At 40.4% G+C, this 15,987-nt stretch overlaps 1 protein-coding gene across 9 annotated transcripts in view; it reads right to left on the bottom strand.

Annotated features, from left to right (window-relative positions):
- The window catches only part of nrxn3a (neurexin 3a), a 201,588-nt gene that overhangs the window by 59,906 nt on the left and 125,695 nt on the right, over positions 1-15,987 (bottom strand). For 8 of the 9 annotated variants that reach the window (XR_014798685.1, XR_014798686.1, XR_014798687.1 and 5 more), the window contains exons 11-12: positions 5,040-5,243; positions 3,276-3,302 (exon numbers count right to left, since the gene is read on the bottom strand). Coding sequence is in view for 6 of the 9 variants with exons in the window: in XM_084915427.1 (XP_084771553.1) it covers positions 3,276-3,302; positions 5,040-5,243 (231 nt within the window). In the remaining 3 variants the exon portion in view is untranslated. The remainder of the gene's footprint in view (positions 1-3,275; positions 3,303-5,039; positions 5,244-15,987) is intronic. The other variant, XM_084915425.1, reaches the window with a different exon arrangement.

Here is a 15,987-nt window from a genome sequence, read left to right as displayed (position 1 = left end):
GTGACAATAGGAACATTTACAGGTCTTCCACAACCTGGTTAGTAGTTTAAAAATGAGGGAAAAATTGGATTGAAATTAGATCTGATGGGAAACAAAGGTTTGATATAGTCATTCATTTATTTACACAGGGTAAATGATATGAGCACAGATGTCAAACATCTGTGCTCATATCATTTACCTGACTGCTAAGCAGTAGAAATAATTGCTTTTACTCATCATAGAGTTAAAGAAATCTTCCTGTCATTCCTTCAATGTTCTGCACTCCTTTTTTATCTTCATTTCTTAATCTCCTGCTCCAATAAAAAAATGCTATTAACATGACCAGTGTTATATGTTTGTGTTTAGCAAACATTAGGGCTTCATATCAGTGGTTCCCAACCCCCGGGCCACGGACCGGAGTCGTTTGGTACCGGGCTGCCAGAGTCAAGGCTCAGGTGTGAAATTCATGGTTTTCAGGGTTTTTATCGTTTTTTATCGTTACTTTTTTATCGTTTTCAGTGTTAACTTGGTTTCCCTGGGTCTTTTCCCGTGTGAATAAATGTTCTTTTTTTTTTGGTACCAGTAGTGGTTTTATTTTGTTGTATTTATACGCAAATAAACCAGTCCCTGGCACAAAAAAGGATGGGGACCGCTGCATTATATTATTGGAAACCATTTTTTCAGCCACACCTGATCTCAGGGCAGGAGGAGAACTATTCTTTCCTTTTAGAAAAGTATGAAACTACTTCAGGTTAGAAAACAGTCATGAGATTTAAAAGAAATTAGCACTGATGTGGAAAACAGGTTGGTCATACAGTTTTATTCATTTATCTTTAAATTAATTTAAGCATTTTCTTCTTTACATTTACATTATTCACATTAGCGATGCCACACATGGAAATGCAGAGGAAAGTGGGGTAAGGCAGTGAGTAAATTGATGCACCACCTGTATTTTAGCAATCACAGACAGATTTTATAAAAAGATGTGTTGCATCATAACAATCCAAAACTAAAATTAATATTTTGTATGCATGTGAGACATGGTGGCATTTATGTCACCAGCATATGTCAAAGTCTGTAATTATATAACTATTTGCAGTATTTTGTGGCAGTCGAGGCGGTGCACTGAAATGTAAAAAAGAAAATTAAAGAAAAGTTTAACTTAGTTTGAGTCTTCAGTCTTAATCTTTCACAACCGTAGACAAGAAACCTAATTATATTTTTCCATGGTTGCTGGACCAACCTATCCTTTGCTCAAGCAGCTCCAAGAATTTGGTGGACCTCATATATTTAATTGTTTATTTGAGTGACTGGAAGTAGATAGCTAACATCCCATCAATGTGTTTAATGCATGGTGCTACAACTTTTGGTATCGATCCAATACCAAGTAAATACACAAGTAATACAGATACCAACACTGTGAACCTATAAAGACAGATTATGTAGGCAAGTTGGCGAGAAGTTGATGAGATTGATCATCATCAATTTTCAAGAAGCTGTCTGAAACGTGGGAAACAATTTTAAAAGTTTTTTTCATTTATAATTATTCATATCAAAAAGCTCAAAGGATAATGCATATTCTCAATAACGTGTAATATTCTCAATATTAATATTAGTTTTTAATATGTACATTCTTTGAGTATTTAAATTAAAATCTAATTTGGGTTAAATCATTTTGATTACAACTTTAAGCTGATTGAATCTCCATTACCCCATTATGAGTAAAAGCAATCGTAGTGATTTTGGAAATCACTGTAAAACAGCAACAGACACACTATAAGTAGAAAGAGCTTAATGATTCATCACAGCTAGCCTGAAAAATGCTTAGAAAGTTCCCTAACATGACAAACTATCCCGTGAACTAGTTTCCTCTGAAAAACACGCTTTCTTCAATAAATAGTCAAATATTACATTTAATTAAAAGACTGTTTGATTTTTCAGTCTTTTGAATCTGGGTTTATGTTAGGAGTGTAAAGTACACCCGTTGTCAATCAGTACTCAGCTAGTTGTCATTAGCATGCATATTACTTATGGAAACACAAATTTCAGTTTAAAAAAGTGTCTCATTGTACAGAAAAAGTAATGGACTGAAAATGTCCACCTGATGAAACAACATATGAATTTTTCCTTGGATTTATATTTCTCTATTAGTGTGCTTTGAAAAATAAGGAATGATAGCTCCTAGTTCTACATGGGTTTTATCATAGCATTATTATGGATATTATCAATGTTTTAACAAACACTCAAATTCAAAATGATTCAAAAAATTCAATTTTTATGGTTACATCGTTTGTCAAGTTTTCCCCTGAAATAAGGCTTTAATATTTGGTGTTTATAAATTCCTCACATAAAATCAAAGGTAGGACATGAGCACTCATGTACTGGGCATGAACGCCTACACACCTAATTACTTTAGTCTCTTTAGACAAAGTTTAAATCTGAGTACTTTCAGTCGTGTTCCACTGAAGACAGAGGCTTGTATGATTTAGTCAAGTTCATCATTTTGGTGCTAACCAATAATGACAGATTAATAATAATCGTTTAATAATAACTTACCTTGTTCAGTGTCATTTACCTACATCAGTGTTAACTTCAGGCTATTACTGCACTCTTTAGAGAACAATATGTACTAACTTATAGCTAAAGCACAAGCTCTACACCACCAATTTCTATTGGTTTGCTACCACAGAACATAACAGTTACTCATACTCATACATTCTTACCAAATTTCATATTTATCTTCATCTAATTTTAATTTCCATCTTGTGAGGTAACACCAAAAGGTTGTTCATCTACCGTACCAGTGTCTCCATTACTGAGGCAATATGGTGCCATAGCGCCAAACTGGACGACAAATGTCAGTAGTACTCTGCTAGTATTGGCTCTCAATTATTATTTCCCACTCTGTACCAAAGAATGTGGCAAATATAGTGAAATATACTGTATTTACTGTATATTCACGTATTTTTCTCCTAAGGAAGGTAAGAGTAATTTAATCTCATAAATCCTTCTTTAAATATTGGTTATGTAGAGTATAGAGGAAACAGGATAGAAGACTGATTTTATCTGTGATCCTCTGGCATATATAAAATGAGCCAACACGCCCAAAATGAGGAATTATGTCATCACCATTTAATTTCACTGAGTCTGTTTCTAATGCTTTATGTTGCTCAAACTCACCCTTCAAATAAGAAGATGGTGGATTTTGAAAAATTACATTTCTTTCTTCTTTAAAAAATAAAAAACATTGATATCATTAACAAACAAAACAAAATGAAACTTGAGTGTTAACTTACTGGAGTTACAGTTTATCCTGATACAGTCTAGATGGGGAAGAATAAATGACAGATGAAATTGCATCCTTCAAGGTTACTGCTGCAGACATCCAAAAACAAAAAATCCACCCTTCCGGGGACGTACACATGCAGTAAGGCAGCCATTTCATTCCATTGGTCTATCTTTAGAATGATCTCTAAGTCAAACAATCATGTAATAAATATAACATGTCATTACTCAATACATTAATTTCTGCTCTTTTGTTAATCAACAGTGCTGTAATTAATAATTGTTTAAGTGCTATATTTACATAAAAATGGCCACTTGTAATACCAGCTACATGGGTTTTCCGACCCAACACTATTTGACTTTGCATTTAAATCAAAGCCTCCGCACCAGTAAAATTGCCTCAGTTACTTAATAAAAACAAAAAATAATTATAAATGGATCTGATATTCAAACAGATTTTTTTTAAATAAACGTTTGTAACTGAGAAAAAGTAAGTTCATTATCTGAACTAAGGCCAGAATAACTGCCGCACACTGCAACAGCGAGGGTTGGTCACCATGTGGCTGGTGGTTTCATGTGTCGTCAACCGCAACAGAAAAGTGGGAGCAAACAGCCACGATCCAGTCAGCACCAGCACCGTGCAGAAGCACAGGAACCCCAATCATCAAAACTCCTGCTATACTGTTCCTGCATGTCGCTAAGCTCCATCAAAGGGTCAGGCTACTAACATTAACACTTAGTACAAAACTACATGGATTAATATGGGATAGAAAATCATATAAAGTACTGACCAATTGGCGCTTCATTTTTGAAATTAAAAACAAGAGTATGCCTCATAAAATTCATCTAAATGGTATACAACTTACACCGTTAATCAAACAATACAAACTGTATGTACGATATAGAATAGACAAAATGCAGTTTGTTTCTTTGCCATTTCTTCTTCTTCGTTTTTTTCTTTTCTTTTTAACATTGGGGTTGCAGCTAGCTGTAGGTTTTGCTGGGCTCTGTTCTCGGGCTGTTCGCCTGACGGGCCGCAGGCTTAAGGCCTTTGAAGGTGTGAATACCATCTTTTGACAAAGCATGATGGGAGATGGAGTTGATGGGAAAACAAGCAAAAGGAAGACGCTGAAAAACCACAAAATTTAATAACAAAAAGAAACTATCATGAGCAACAAAAAACAAAAAGACACCCAGAACAACAGCAGGGTGACACAGAAATTACCTAATGTCAGACACAAAAATGAAGGTAGTAGAAAGAAAACTTTTCCTTTTATATCCTATCCTGCTGAATGATGGATCAGTGGTTATTCTTACTACGAATTACATCTGAGAAAATCTCAGCACAGTCTGTTCTTTAAAAAAAATAGATAAAATAAAAACAACAAAATGAAACCAGATATAGAACCTGTTTATGATGTGTATTCTACTTATTTTGCTTTTACTGTCTCAAAGGTTCTATAAACAAAAGTGAGTACACGTTTCTGGTTCAAAGGTTTCCAAACATATTTAATAGTGAAATAAAATGTATGTATTTTTAAATGTTTCCAGTAATTGCTGTCTGGTGATTTATGCACACATTAACACCCATGCAAAAGAGAACTGATTGCTGTTCTAAAGATGGTTGAAATCTTTGAGGGATCACTGTGATGAGTAACCAATGAAAAGACGAAAAAAAAAGAGAATAGAAAAGGAGAAGTTACCGCTCGACGGTAAACCATCTCACAGTGAAGGTGGAGGTGTAGTGGCAGATGGCTGGGTGGGGCATACGATACCTAGATTGACCGTGAGTTTGACGCGACTCCCGTCCAACTCCAGCCGTAGCGTGTCGGCTGAGTCTCGGGAGGTAGTGGCCATGAGGAGACCATAAGCCCGCTGGGAGCGAAACCGCAAAGACACATCCTCAGCTTCAGTATGCATGATGGTCGGCATCACAACCTTCATATACATGCTGCCATCATAGGAGAGGATTGAAGCCTCTGAAAGAGAAAGTCAGGAACAAAAGTAAAATACATTTATGTGTTTTTTTTTTCTCTTACTATTGTTCTCCCACAGAAAGGAATTATGATGTAGGGACTGCAAAGTCCTCGCCATCAAACTGGTCCTACAAGAAAAAGGCACTGGCTGGAAGGAGCATGCCTTTGTAGTACAGACAGATCACAAAACCTTGCATATCCCCGGACTGCAAAGTATTACAGTGCTCATCAGGCCAGGTGGATATTATCCACCTCTACCAGATTTAACCTCAACATTAGCTATCGACCAAGGTCCTGTCACATCAAACCTGATGTGCTATCCCAGAAACTCTCCACCTCCTAGTCCTCCACAGAATAAGAAACCACCCTTTCACTGGACTGCATCACTGGTTCCCTGAGTTGGGAGATTGAGTCCCTGGTCTGGGATGCTCAGCTGGATAAGCCTGACACCAGAAATGGGCCACCCAGCTGTCTCCACATCCCTTTAAGGTTTATCCCCAGGTAACACACTGGGCCCATCTGGTAACACTGTCATCTTAACCATCATCAATCGCTTCTCCAAAGCTGTCCATTTTGTTGCTCTCCCCAAGCTTCCTTTAGCTCTAGAAATTGCCTCGCTGCTTACTGACCACATCCTCTGGCTTCATGGAATCCCCTTCGACATTGTTTTGGATTGTGGGCCTCAATTCACCACTCGTGTTTGGAGTGAGTGGTGCACAACTTTGGGAGCACAGGTTAGTCCCTCTCCTGGCTTTAACAGGAATTTGAGCTGCAGAGGGGAACCAGACAGGGATGTCACCTGACTCCTATGCTTTTCACTCTCTATATTGAACCACTGGCCCAAATGATCAGGCAAAGTGAATTGATTACAGGAAAAAGAAATGAACAATCAGATAAATACCATAAGCCTATTTTCAGATGATGTTATGATTTATCTGCCAAACCCAACAAACTCCTTTACTCGGTTGGTGCAAGTATTAGATATATTTAGCGAGTACTCTGGCTGTAAGATAAATATTCAGAAAACCCACATTTTCATGTTCAACCGCTTACCAGATCAGGAACTTTAATATAAAGTAAATTGGGGAGCTAAATAACTTAAATATTTGGGTGTAGCTATAAACGAAAACCAGACAAAACTATATCAAACCAACTATGACTATAATGATGGTAACTTTGACATTGACAGATGGTTTTCCTACCAATTCAGATTAAATGATAGAATAAGGGTGATAAAGATGAATATACTGCCACAATTACTAAACCTATTTTCATCAGTGCCAATAGAAGCACCAAAAATTAAATTACAAAAATGGGATGAACTCATCTCCAAATTGGTATTCATTCAGCTCTTGTTAACATATTTGAATATACAATTTCCACGATCATTTCAGATCCTATACTTGGGTCATCCAAGGTGTATTCTCAGTGGCAGGGGACCAATATGAGAACAATCCCACCAAGGCTGGAGACGGAACAATACTGGAAGACCATATGGGACAAATGCAACCCATGACAACCATGCTTGTGGAGCTAAGAGCACACCATAACAACCTCCCTAAACAAGGTCCAGCAACTATCACATTGGTAGACATGCGAGGTCTGAGGCACGAAGAGCTGGACTGCACCAGGCCCTGACATGATTCACACCTACTGGCTAAAGAAGCTAATTCCACTCCATGAGCATCTAGCAGCACAAATAAACCAGTTCCTAATGGACGAGACACACCTGAAATGGCTAACCAAAGGCTAACTGAAGGCTAACTGAAGGCTAACCGATGCATCCCCAGAAGGGAACAGTCCCATTGACCTATTGGCCAGTAACCTGCCTCAGTACCATATGGAAGCTCCTGTCAGGCATCATAGAGGCTAAGACGAACAGGCACATGGTTCAATTCATTCATTCAATACACTAGAGGGGCAAAACACAGCTACTGGCAGATATACTGGTCACTCAAAACTGTGAGACCAGACTGACCAACCTGTACACCACCTGGATTGACTACAAAAAAGTTCTAGGAATACCAGTAACTTTACCAGAAATGAGGAATTTGATGGGGATGTGTTGACAAGCCAGCTCCAAACCAAAAACACAAGTCACCATCAACTGCAGGACGCAAAAGGAGATACTCTGTCCCCATTGCTGTCTTGCACAGGCCTGAACTCCCTCAGTGAGATCATTAACAAGACTGGATATGGATACCAATTATTGAATGGAGCAATAGTTGGCCACCTCCTTTTCATGGATGATATCAAGCTGTAGGCCACAGTTGTTTATCAAAGTCCAGTGTTGTACTTTATGGTTTGCCTCTACTTATAGATAACAGATATATCCTTTTTACAAAAATCAACTGAAATATCTAACATTTTGTGTACATGCATTCCCTTTGATTGCTTTATTAGTAATATTACTGAAAATTTTTAGTAATTTGTCACTGCACAGTCAGATTACATTTAACTTCAGAGTCAAAGTGTTTGAAACAACCAAATAGAAAAACTGTAAAACTAAAAAAAAGAATTTAAATTGCCTAGTTTCACACAACTCTAAACCTAATCTAAATGGGCCACCAGTGATATTATTCTTTATTTCTCTACCTAAAGAAAAATCCATTTCATTGAGCTCACTTTACACTCTTGCTTTCTGTAGTCAAACCTCTCTTTCCTAAACCCTCTAGGGCTGATTGCCATTTCCTTGCATTCTCATTGCATCAATCAGATTACGGTGATTATTTGTCCTGTCACAGTAGCTTAATTTGATAAATGATCTGATAATATGCTGAAGCATTTCATGTCCTCTAAATGCCCTTTGTTCAGTTTATCTGCGTGACTGGGAAGCTGTAGTTCTATCACATGGCCACAAGGTGGAGACACAGTCCATCTATCTGTTGGAAAGTCCTGTAGGTAAATTAGGGTGGGTGTGGCTCACTGGGAAACAAATGTGTAAATTAAAATATGGATAATGATTGGATAAAGCTAAGCTGAGGAAAAGTAAAGCTTGAGTAGGTAAAAGGCATGTGCGTCCACACTGATGGAGTCTGAATAAATCTGCATATCACTTACTAAGATCTGATAAAATCAATTTCTTTCTCATCTCCAATAGTCTCTTGCACCACCTTACTTTTTGCAGATAGGTCAGGGTAACCAAGTGAAATAACAGCTACATTTCCCCCTTATGCTTATTTTATTGACATTTTTATGTTTATGTTAGAATGTTGAGTCTCTAAAGCCTAAAACATTTCCTGTGTTGTTCCACATAAAGTTCAATTTAAGTTTATTTCTATGGCACCAAATCAGAACAAAAGTTGCCTCAAGGCGCTTTAAAGTGTACAGTAAAGGCCCTACAATAATACAAAGAAAACAGAGAAAATCCCAACAATCACATGACCCCCTATGAGTAAGCACAGTGGCGAGAGTGGGAAGAAAAAATATGCATAATAAAGGAGTGATAGACATACTAGTGAAGACCCAGAAGAAGAACTGAAATGGACTTATCATCATCCTCTTTTCCTTTTTCTTTTTGACACTGGACTCTAGATGAGTTGCTTTACATTATTCACAGTTTTAAAAATGTCTTGCCGAGCACACCCACAAGTTCATCAATTATGTGAAATGAGTTGTTTTAACTCGTGCCTTCTCTGAAGCCAGTTTTCTTCTGATATGCTAGCCCACATTTATACATTTTATTGCCGGAAGTATTTGCTCGTCAACCTTCACGTGAATTTGAGTGACATCCGATTCTTAATTCATAGGGTTGCATATGAGGTCAACCAACCCTATGCAGATATAACAGCTTGAACTCTTCTGGGAAGGCTTTCCACGAGGTTTAGGAGTGTGTTTATAGGTTCCTCTTTCAGAAGCACATTTGTAAGGTCATATTTTTTGTTCCTAAGTTTTGTCCTATATTCTGAGTTTCTGTGTTCTTTATCCAGTTCTTATTATCTGAGTTCTTATTATGATTCCTTACTTGGTCCTTGTGTAGTTTCCAGTAGTTCCTAGTTTAGTAATTCATGTTTCTAGTTCTTAGACTCTTTTCTTAGGTGGGTCCCTCTTTGGCCTTGTTCTTGTTCTTAGCACTGTTTATATAGTGTCCTTTCAAGCTCCCCTGTATATAGTTCTTTATTTCTCCATGTTTGTGTGTTTTACTCTCCATCTGTGTTTATGTTCAGTTTTGCGTCCTTTCCCTTTTCACGTAATGAAACAGTGTCCACTGGCCTACAAGTAGCTCTTCTGTGTTGTGCCATCCACTTAGTTTCCCCAATGTATAAATCATGGCAATCCTCCTGGCACTTAACAGCATACAATACTCTGTTTGTGTCGGGGGAACCAATTTTTGGCGCAGTGTGTTTTGGGGTTTAAAAGCCAAAGAGATGCAGTGTTTATATGCTCCGACACGTACGGGATCACTACAGGTTTTCTCTTAGGCAGCGGTTGTCCTTCTCTCCTGGACCATCTGGAGCTTTCTTTAGGAGCCTTCCCAGCTTTGACAAAAGTCCAGCTGGGATAACCACATTTACTCAGGGCCTCCTTGATGTGATGTTCTTCTGCCTCCCTGGCCGCTGTGTCAGTGGGGATGGTGTTCGCTCTGTGTTGTAGCGTCCTGATGACACCCAGTTTGTGCTCCAGCGGATAATGAGAGTCAAACCTTAAATACTGACCTGTATGTGTAGGTTTCCGGTACACGTCAGTTTTAGATGTCCCCCATTCCTGATGGAAATCTCACAGTCTAAGAAGGCTAACCTGCCACTTTTCATATCCTCCCTGGTGAATTTGATGTGTCGGTCCACCGAGTTAATGTGATCAGTGAAATGTGGTACGTCCTGAGATTTGATTTTTCACCCAGGTGTCATCCTGATACCTGGATAGGGTAGCAAAGCCCTCTTTTCCACTTCTTCTATGTACAAATTGGCCACAGTGGATGAAACTGGGGAGCCCATGGCACACCCATGTTTCTGCCTGTAGTACTAACCCTTATATGTGAAATAGGTGGAAGGTTTTTGGGATGTTCCTTTCGAAAGGAGCCAGTTGAGGTGGTTCTGCTGGGCGCCTTCTGGGTGAGGTGTTCCGGGCATGTCCCACCAGGAGGAGGCCCCGGGGCAGACCCAGGACACACTGGAGAGATTATATCTCTCGGCTGGCCTGGGAACGCCTTGGTGTTCACCTGGATAAGCTGGAGGAGGTGGCTGGGGAGAGGGAGGTCTGGGCTTCTCTGCTTGGGCTGCTGCCCCCGCAACCCGGCCCTGGATAAAGCGGAAAAAAATGAATGGATGTTCGGGATGTGGTGTTCAGAGTAACCTACCTACTGGCTGATGATTGAAGCCAGACACTTTGAGATGTTATAGGTGACCGAGTTGATCATTCAGACTTATGATCATTTGAATGGTACTCATGACCAGTCATCAATGGCCATTGCATGACAATTTGAAGATTTGAAGATTAATGATCAAGGATCTGACCTCACAGCCACAGTTCATTCAGTGGGCTGGTTTCAGTCATTGTGCAAAGGTGCGTTTATAAGATTGGGGAAACCTGCAGTCAGCTGAGACTGAAGAAGTCACTTGGATGAGTAACGAAACGTTTCTCCCACTGTAAACGTCCAGATGAACAGACTTTTTGGGATGTTCCTGTATACTTTGCCTGCTGCTTGTTGATGGCCTTCCGTGTATGCCCTGCTTGCTAGGATCTTACACCTTACTGTTATATGCTGGACTGTCTCAGACGCATTGTTGTACAGCCTGCACCTGGGTCTTGGATGGTGTGGTAGACCTTAGCCTTTGTGGCTCTTGTGCTTAGAGCTTGTTCCGGTGCTGCCATGATAAGTGGCTCTGTGCTATCTTTTAGTCCAGCATTGTACAGCAACTGGTAGGATTTCTCTATATTAGCCGCTTCTATCTGCCGTTGGTTCATCCTGTGCAGGGACCCGTCCTTCTATAATGGTTCCTCTTCTTTCTCAGGCTTTTGCTGCCTGAGATTTTCACTAAGCACACTATCAGTTGCTGCCAGCTTGATGATTTACTCATGGATCTTTGCTGTTTCATCTTGGATAGTGGTTCTGACACTCACTCGTCCTCTGCCTCCTTCCCTACATTTGACGTACAGTTTCAGGATTTGGGGTGAATCCCTCTATACAGGGTAAGGCACTTTCTTGTCTTTATGTCAGTGGCTTCTCTCTCCTCCTTTGGCTAGCTTATTACCCCACCAGGGTAACTGACGACAGACAGGGCGTAGGTGTTGATTGCCTGGATGTTGTTCTTCCAATTCAGCTGACTCCTAAGAACCTGCCTTATTCTCTGCTAGTATTTGGTGGTTGCAACTTTCTAGTGGCCTCATGATTTCCATTTGCCTGTGGGATTCCTAGGCAATTGTAGCTGTCCTCAGTGTCTGCAATATTGGCTCCATGTACCACAGTCCCCTCAGTTCTGATTACCTTCTCTTTGTTAACATCAGAGTACACTTCTCTAGTCAGAATGACATTTTGATGTAATTGTAATCGTATCATTACATACAGCAGTGGGGAGAGAAGGCACCCCTGAGGGATGCCAGTGCTGATTGTCCGTGTGTGGGATGTGATGCTCCTCAGCCTTGCCTGCTTCTTCCTGTCCATCAGGAACCTGGTGATCCACTGATAGGTGGAGCCGGGCACAGTACGTTGTGTGAGCTTCTGGTGGAGGATGTCTGGGATTATGGTGTTGAAGGCCAAGCTGAAGTCCTCGAGTATCCTTGTGTATGTCCCAGATTGATAAATTGATGCTGGAGGTAGTGCAATTCGATATTGGCTGCATCCTTGGACGGCCTGTTTGCCCAGAATGCAAATTGCAGGGGGTTCTGCGGGGGTCTGCGATGTTCTACAAGTAGCTTAACACCAGTCTTTCACTTTATGACCACAGACGTCAGGGTGACAGGTCTGTAGTCATTTAATCCTGTGATGGCAGACTTTTTTGGGAGCAGGATGATGGTGCACTTGAAGCAGGAGGGCACTTCAAACAGCTCCAGCCTTTCAGACAGGAAGGGGACAGATCCCAGAGCTTTCCTGGTCTTCTGTCTTTGGAAGAGCTTGCACACATCTTCCTCATTTATCTTTAGTGTAGGCAAGGGGTCAGAGGAGAAGGAGGTGAAGGCTGCAGGTATTTTTGCCTAAGAGTGAGGTACAGCGGGGGTGGCCTGGAGCAGACTGGCCACCCCAGGTGCCACCCCGAAGCTAAAACAATAACATTCAATCAAATATCAAATGTACGATTATGTTTTCACAGTGAAGCTCAGATATCCGAGTGTAAGTGAATGCAGCATCGGCTTCTGCACTATGAGCATGACGTTAGCAAAGGTAGGAGAGCCAAGCACGAAAGAGGCACTGCAGAAAACAATTTGTCGGCGAAAGAAAATGAGGAGAGAATAAATGTCCCGGTAAGTAATATTGAGTTTGTTGAGTTTAGTAAACTTCTGTGAAATTAGAATACCAAGGGAAAAATAACACTTAAAGAATTATTGCAACCGTCCAATATTTCAGACAGTAGGCTGCTGGGGGAGCTAGCATAAGAGTTATGAGTTATAAAATATAATACAAGTCGTAACATTGCTGTATGGAGCTGCAGATTTGGTTGCAGCTTAACATAGCTGGACTGGCCATCGGGCATACCGGGCATTTGCCCGGTGGGCTGATGACTTATTTATTTATTTTTTTTGTAATGGCATGAACAATGAGAGGTGGTGGATTGGCCAGATGCTGGCAGATGTGTAAAATAACTGTTTGGTGGTGGCTATGGCGGAGTTTCCACAGAGGCCAGCAGGTGCATGAGGGAAAGGGGAGGGAGGAGGAGAGACCCGGGGAGGCAGGAGGAGGAGAGCCCCGAGGCAGCCGCCGGTCCGAGTGTCAGGTGAGCTGAACTTCAGGTAAGAAGTTATGACCTGCAGTCTATCTGGGTCAGATATAAACCAAGTTTAGTTGGAGTTTATTTTCGTTGTGCTGACTTTTTACAGTCAGTTACAATAACTCGTACTGCGTGCTAGCTAGCATGACGGAGTTTCTATACAGCTGGGTGGTGCTATGATGTTACCGATAGTGAACTTTATTTTATTCATAAGGTTAGTTAGTAGAGTTGCCAACGGCTCCTTAAAAATGGAATGCTCCCTCATTCAGAGAAAATATTACGCCTTTCGTGTTGAGCTGAGTAGGGACGCAGTTTGTCCCGGACTTCAGCTACAATGAAAAAGACACAAAGCTGGATTTATTCTGTGTCTTTGCTGCACAGCTGCCTCTTCTCCTCTCATTCTCTCCCCTCCCTCTCCTGATTCTACTTCAATCATTAAACTGATCAATGATCAGCTGATCGGCTTTTCTCTCTCGTTTGTTTATCGCCCACTTTGCGCCAGAAAGAGGAAACCAGCGGATGTCGCGCTAAACAACAGCAGCACGTTTAAGCTTGATCAGCTGTTGTTAGAATTTATTTAACATTAATTTCTAGGATCAGCTGATGTTTGCTGGAGCCACAGCTGTAAAGCTGCTGGTCATGATGTCGGTTTGGATATGTGGTGAGAGGGAAACATGAGGATGAAACCAGGAGATGTCCTTACTGAATCATCAGAGCTGAACAGGTGATGGAGAAACAGGTTTACCTTTTAGGTGACATGAATGAGTTGAAGTTATGAACTGTTTCTGAGAGACAAATAACACCAGGATCCTTTTCTAAGTAGCTGACAGCTGGTAACTGTGCAGGGGCGGATCTAGGAAAGTTTTGCTAGGGGGCCAGGTAGGGCATTAACAGGGAGAGGGGGGCACAAAGAAATACTTTTCATTCTTATTCTCATTTAAAATGTCTCGCTGTTATTAAATAATTATCTGAATCTTGCGAACAAAGTTTTTATCTGACGTAAAATGTATAGAAATCATACTTATACCAACAAGACTGTACATCACTGTCACAGCAGTGTTTGTTTTCATTCAAAGGCTTTATGGCTTTAATACCTGGTGGGCTTGTCTTTAGTCAAAATGCCCGATTTTTTTGTCCCAGTCCAGCCCTGCAGGTTAATACTGGCAATGTCAACATGCCGGCTGACTGTATTTCATCATCAGCCAGTGTTGTTCTTTATACATCAATATTACCAAAGTTTACCATAAGGCAGCATAGAAAGTATTTACTTGCTTTCAGGTTTCATTCAAATGTTAGTCTTTTCATTTGTTTCCCCACTTTTTTCCTGTTTCAAAATCAAACACCAGTTTGTGAGAAGATTATCTTCTTTTTTTAATAGGCAGATAAAGTTTTGCATTGGCATTGGCTAAAAATGTTCGTATTTTAATATTCAAAAATGTTTTTGCCCAAAACATATGTGCACTATATGTCAGTAAAATTACTATGAAAACACTGCTGTCCTTGAATGCTGAATAAACACTGACAGAGCACTGATTGTATCTCTTGTACTTTATCAACGCAGTATCTAAAAACTTTGCACCGTAGTGGTTAAAATCTCATTCTAATAAGAGTTAAAAGCGCATTCGGTTATTAGGTTTATAGGGTTATTGTATTATGGATAATGGTTGGTAGAAATTTTTTTAACATTATCTGCCAATTACATCTGCCACCCTTCTCCAAATCTGTGCCCCTACCTGGCCCCCCCAACAAAAATTTTCAAGACATGCCACTGGTGAGGTGAGGGCAAGCAGATGGGAGGTGTGAATGGTTGTCTTTCAAATCTGCAGTAAAAAGTGCTTAGGTCATCACTCAGGGTCATTTGTTGAAAAGCAGTTTTTTAGCTCTTCGCTGTAGCTCCTTTTTCCTACCCTGATCTTCTTGCTCTGTTTGTTTCTGGCCTGCTTGTTCAGGGCCCAGTCCTCGCTGCTCGCTGCTGTAGGCCTTCTCCTTAGTTTCATTTTACTTTCTAGTTCTTAGGTTCTTGTTCGTTTTGGTTTGTTTCCTTTTGTGGGTCCCTGTTAGTCTGACATATCTATCATGTATGTTAAGTTCTGTCTCCCAGTCGTGTCTCTCCCTCTGTTCTGTCAGTCCGCGTCTTAGTGCGTGTCTCATGTTTCCTGTTTAAGTTTGTTTTAGGGTTTTAGGCTTTTGTTTCCGTTGTATGTTTCTTTCACAGCAATAAAGCTGCCTCTGAGTTTATCCTGTTGTGTTTTGACTCCTGTGTTTGGGTTCTTATCCTGTCTGCCACACAGCACCCCGATGACACTAGGAATACCACTAATGGTTTTAAATTTCTTTTATGTACAGATGATGGGGACTCACTGAGACTCCAATGCTGCAGAAAGTTTTCTGTACACTTTCCAAGATCTCTGCCCTTCTCAGATGTTTACACACAATTCCTTGGGCTTCATGGCTTGGTTTGTTGCAACTATGCAGCTATGGGACCTTATAGACAGGTGTGAAATTTTCATAATCATGTCCATTCAACTGAATTTTCCACAGATGGACTCCAATCGAGTTTTAAAAACATGTGACAGATGATCAGTGATCAGGATGAACCTGAGTTCAACTTTGAGTTTTGTGGCAAAGGTGGCAAGCTTTTACTCACATAAAATGTCTTTAATCATCCATGCCCAACTTATGTTAAAGATGTCACAGTACCATATCACCCCAATAGAGTAGGTTGCTCTCAGACTTCTGGCTAACTGGTGGTTCCTGTGATATTTAAAAGTAAAATGGGATGCAGAGCTTTAAGCTTTGAGGCCCCTCTCCTATAGAACCAGCTTCTAGTTTGTATTTGTGAGACAGACACCCTCTTTACTTTCAACATTAGGCTTAACCCTCTG

Source organism: Perissodus microlepis, chromosome 19, assembly GCF_051167445.1.
Source record: "Perissodus microlepis isolate ML-2025 ecotype Zambia chromosome 19, ASM5116744v1, whole genome shotgun sequence".
Classification (NCBI taxonomy): domain Eukaryota; kingdom Metazoa; phylum Chordata; class Actinopteri; order Cichliformes; family Cichlidae; genus Perissodus; species Perissodus microlepis.
Note: the sequence above shows the minus strand (reverse complement) of the source record. Positions and strands in the feature narration are given on the sequence as shown.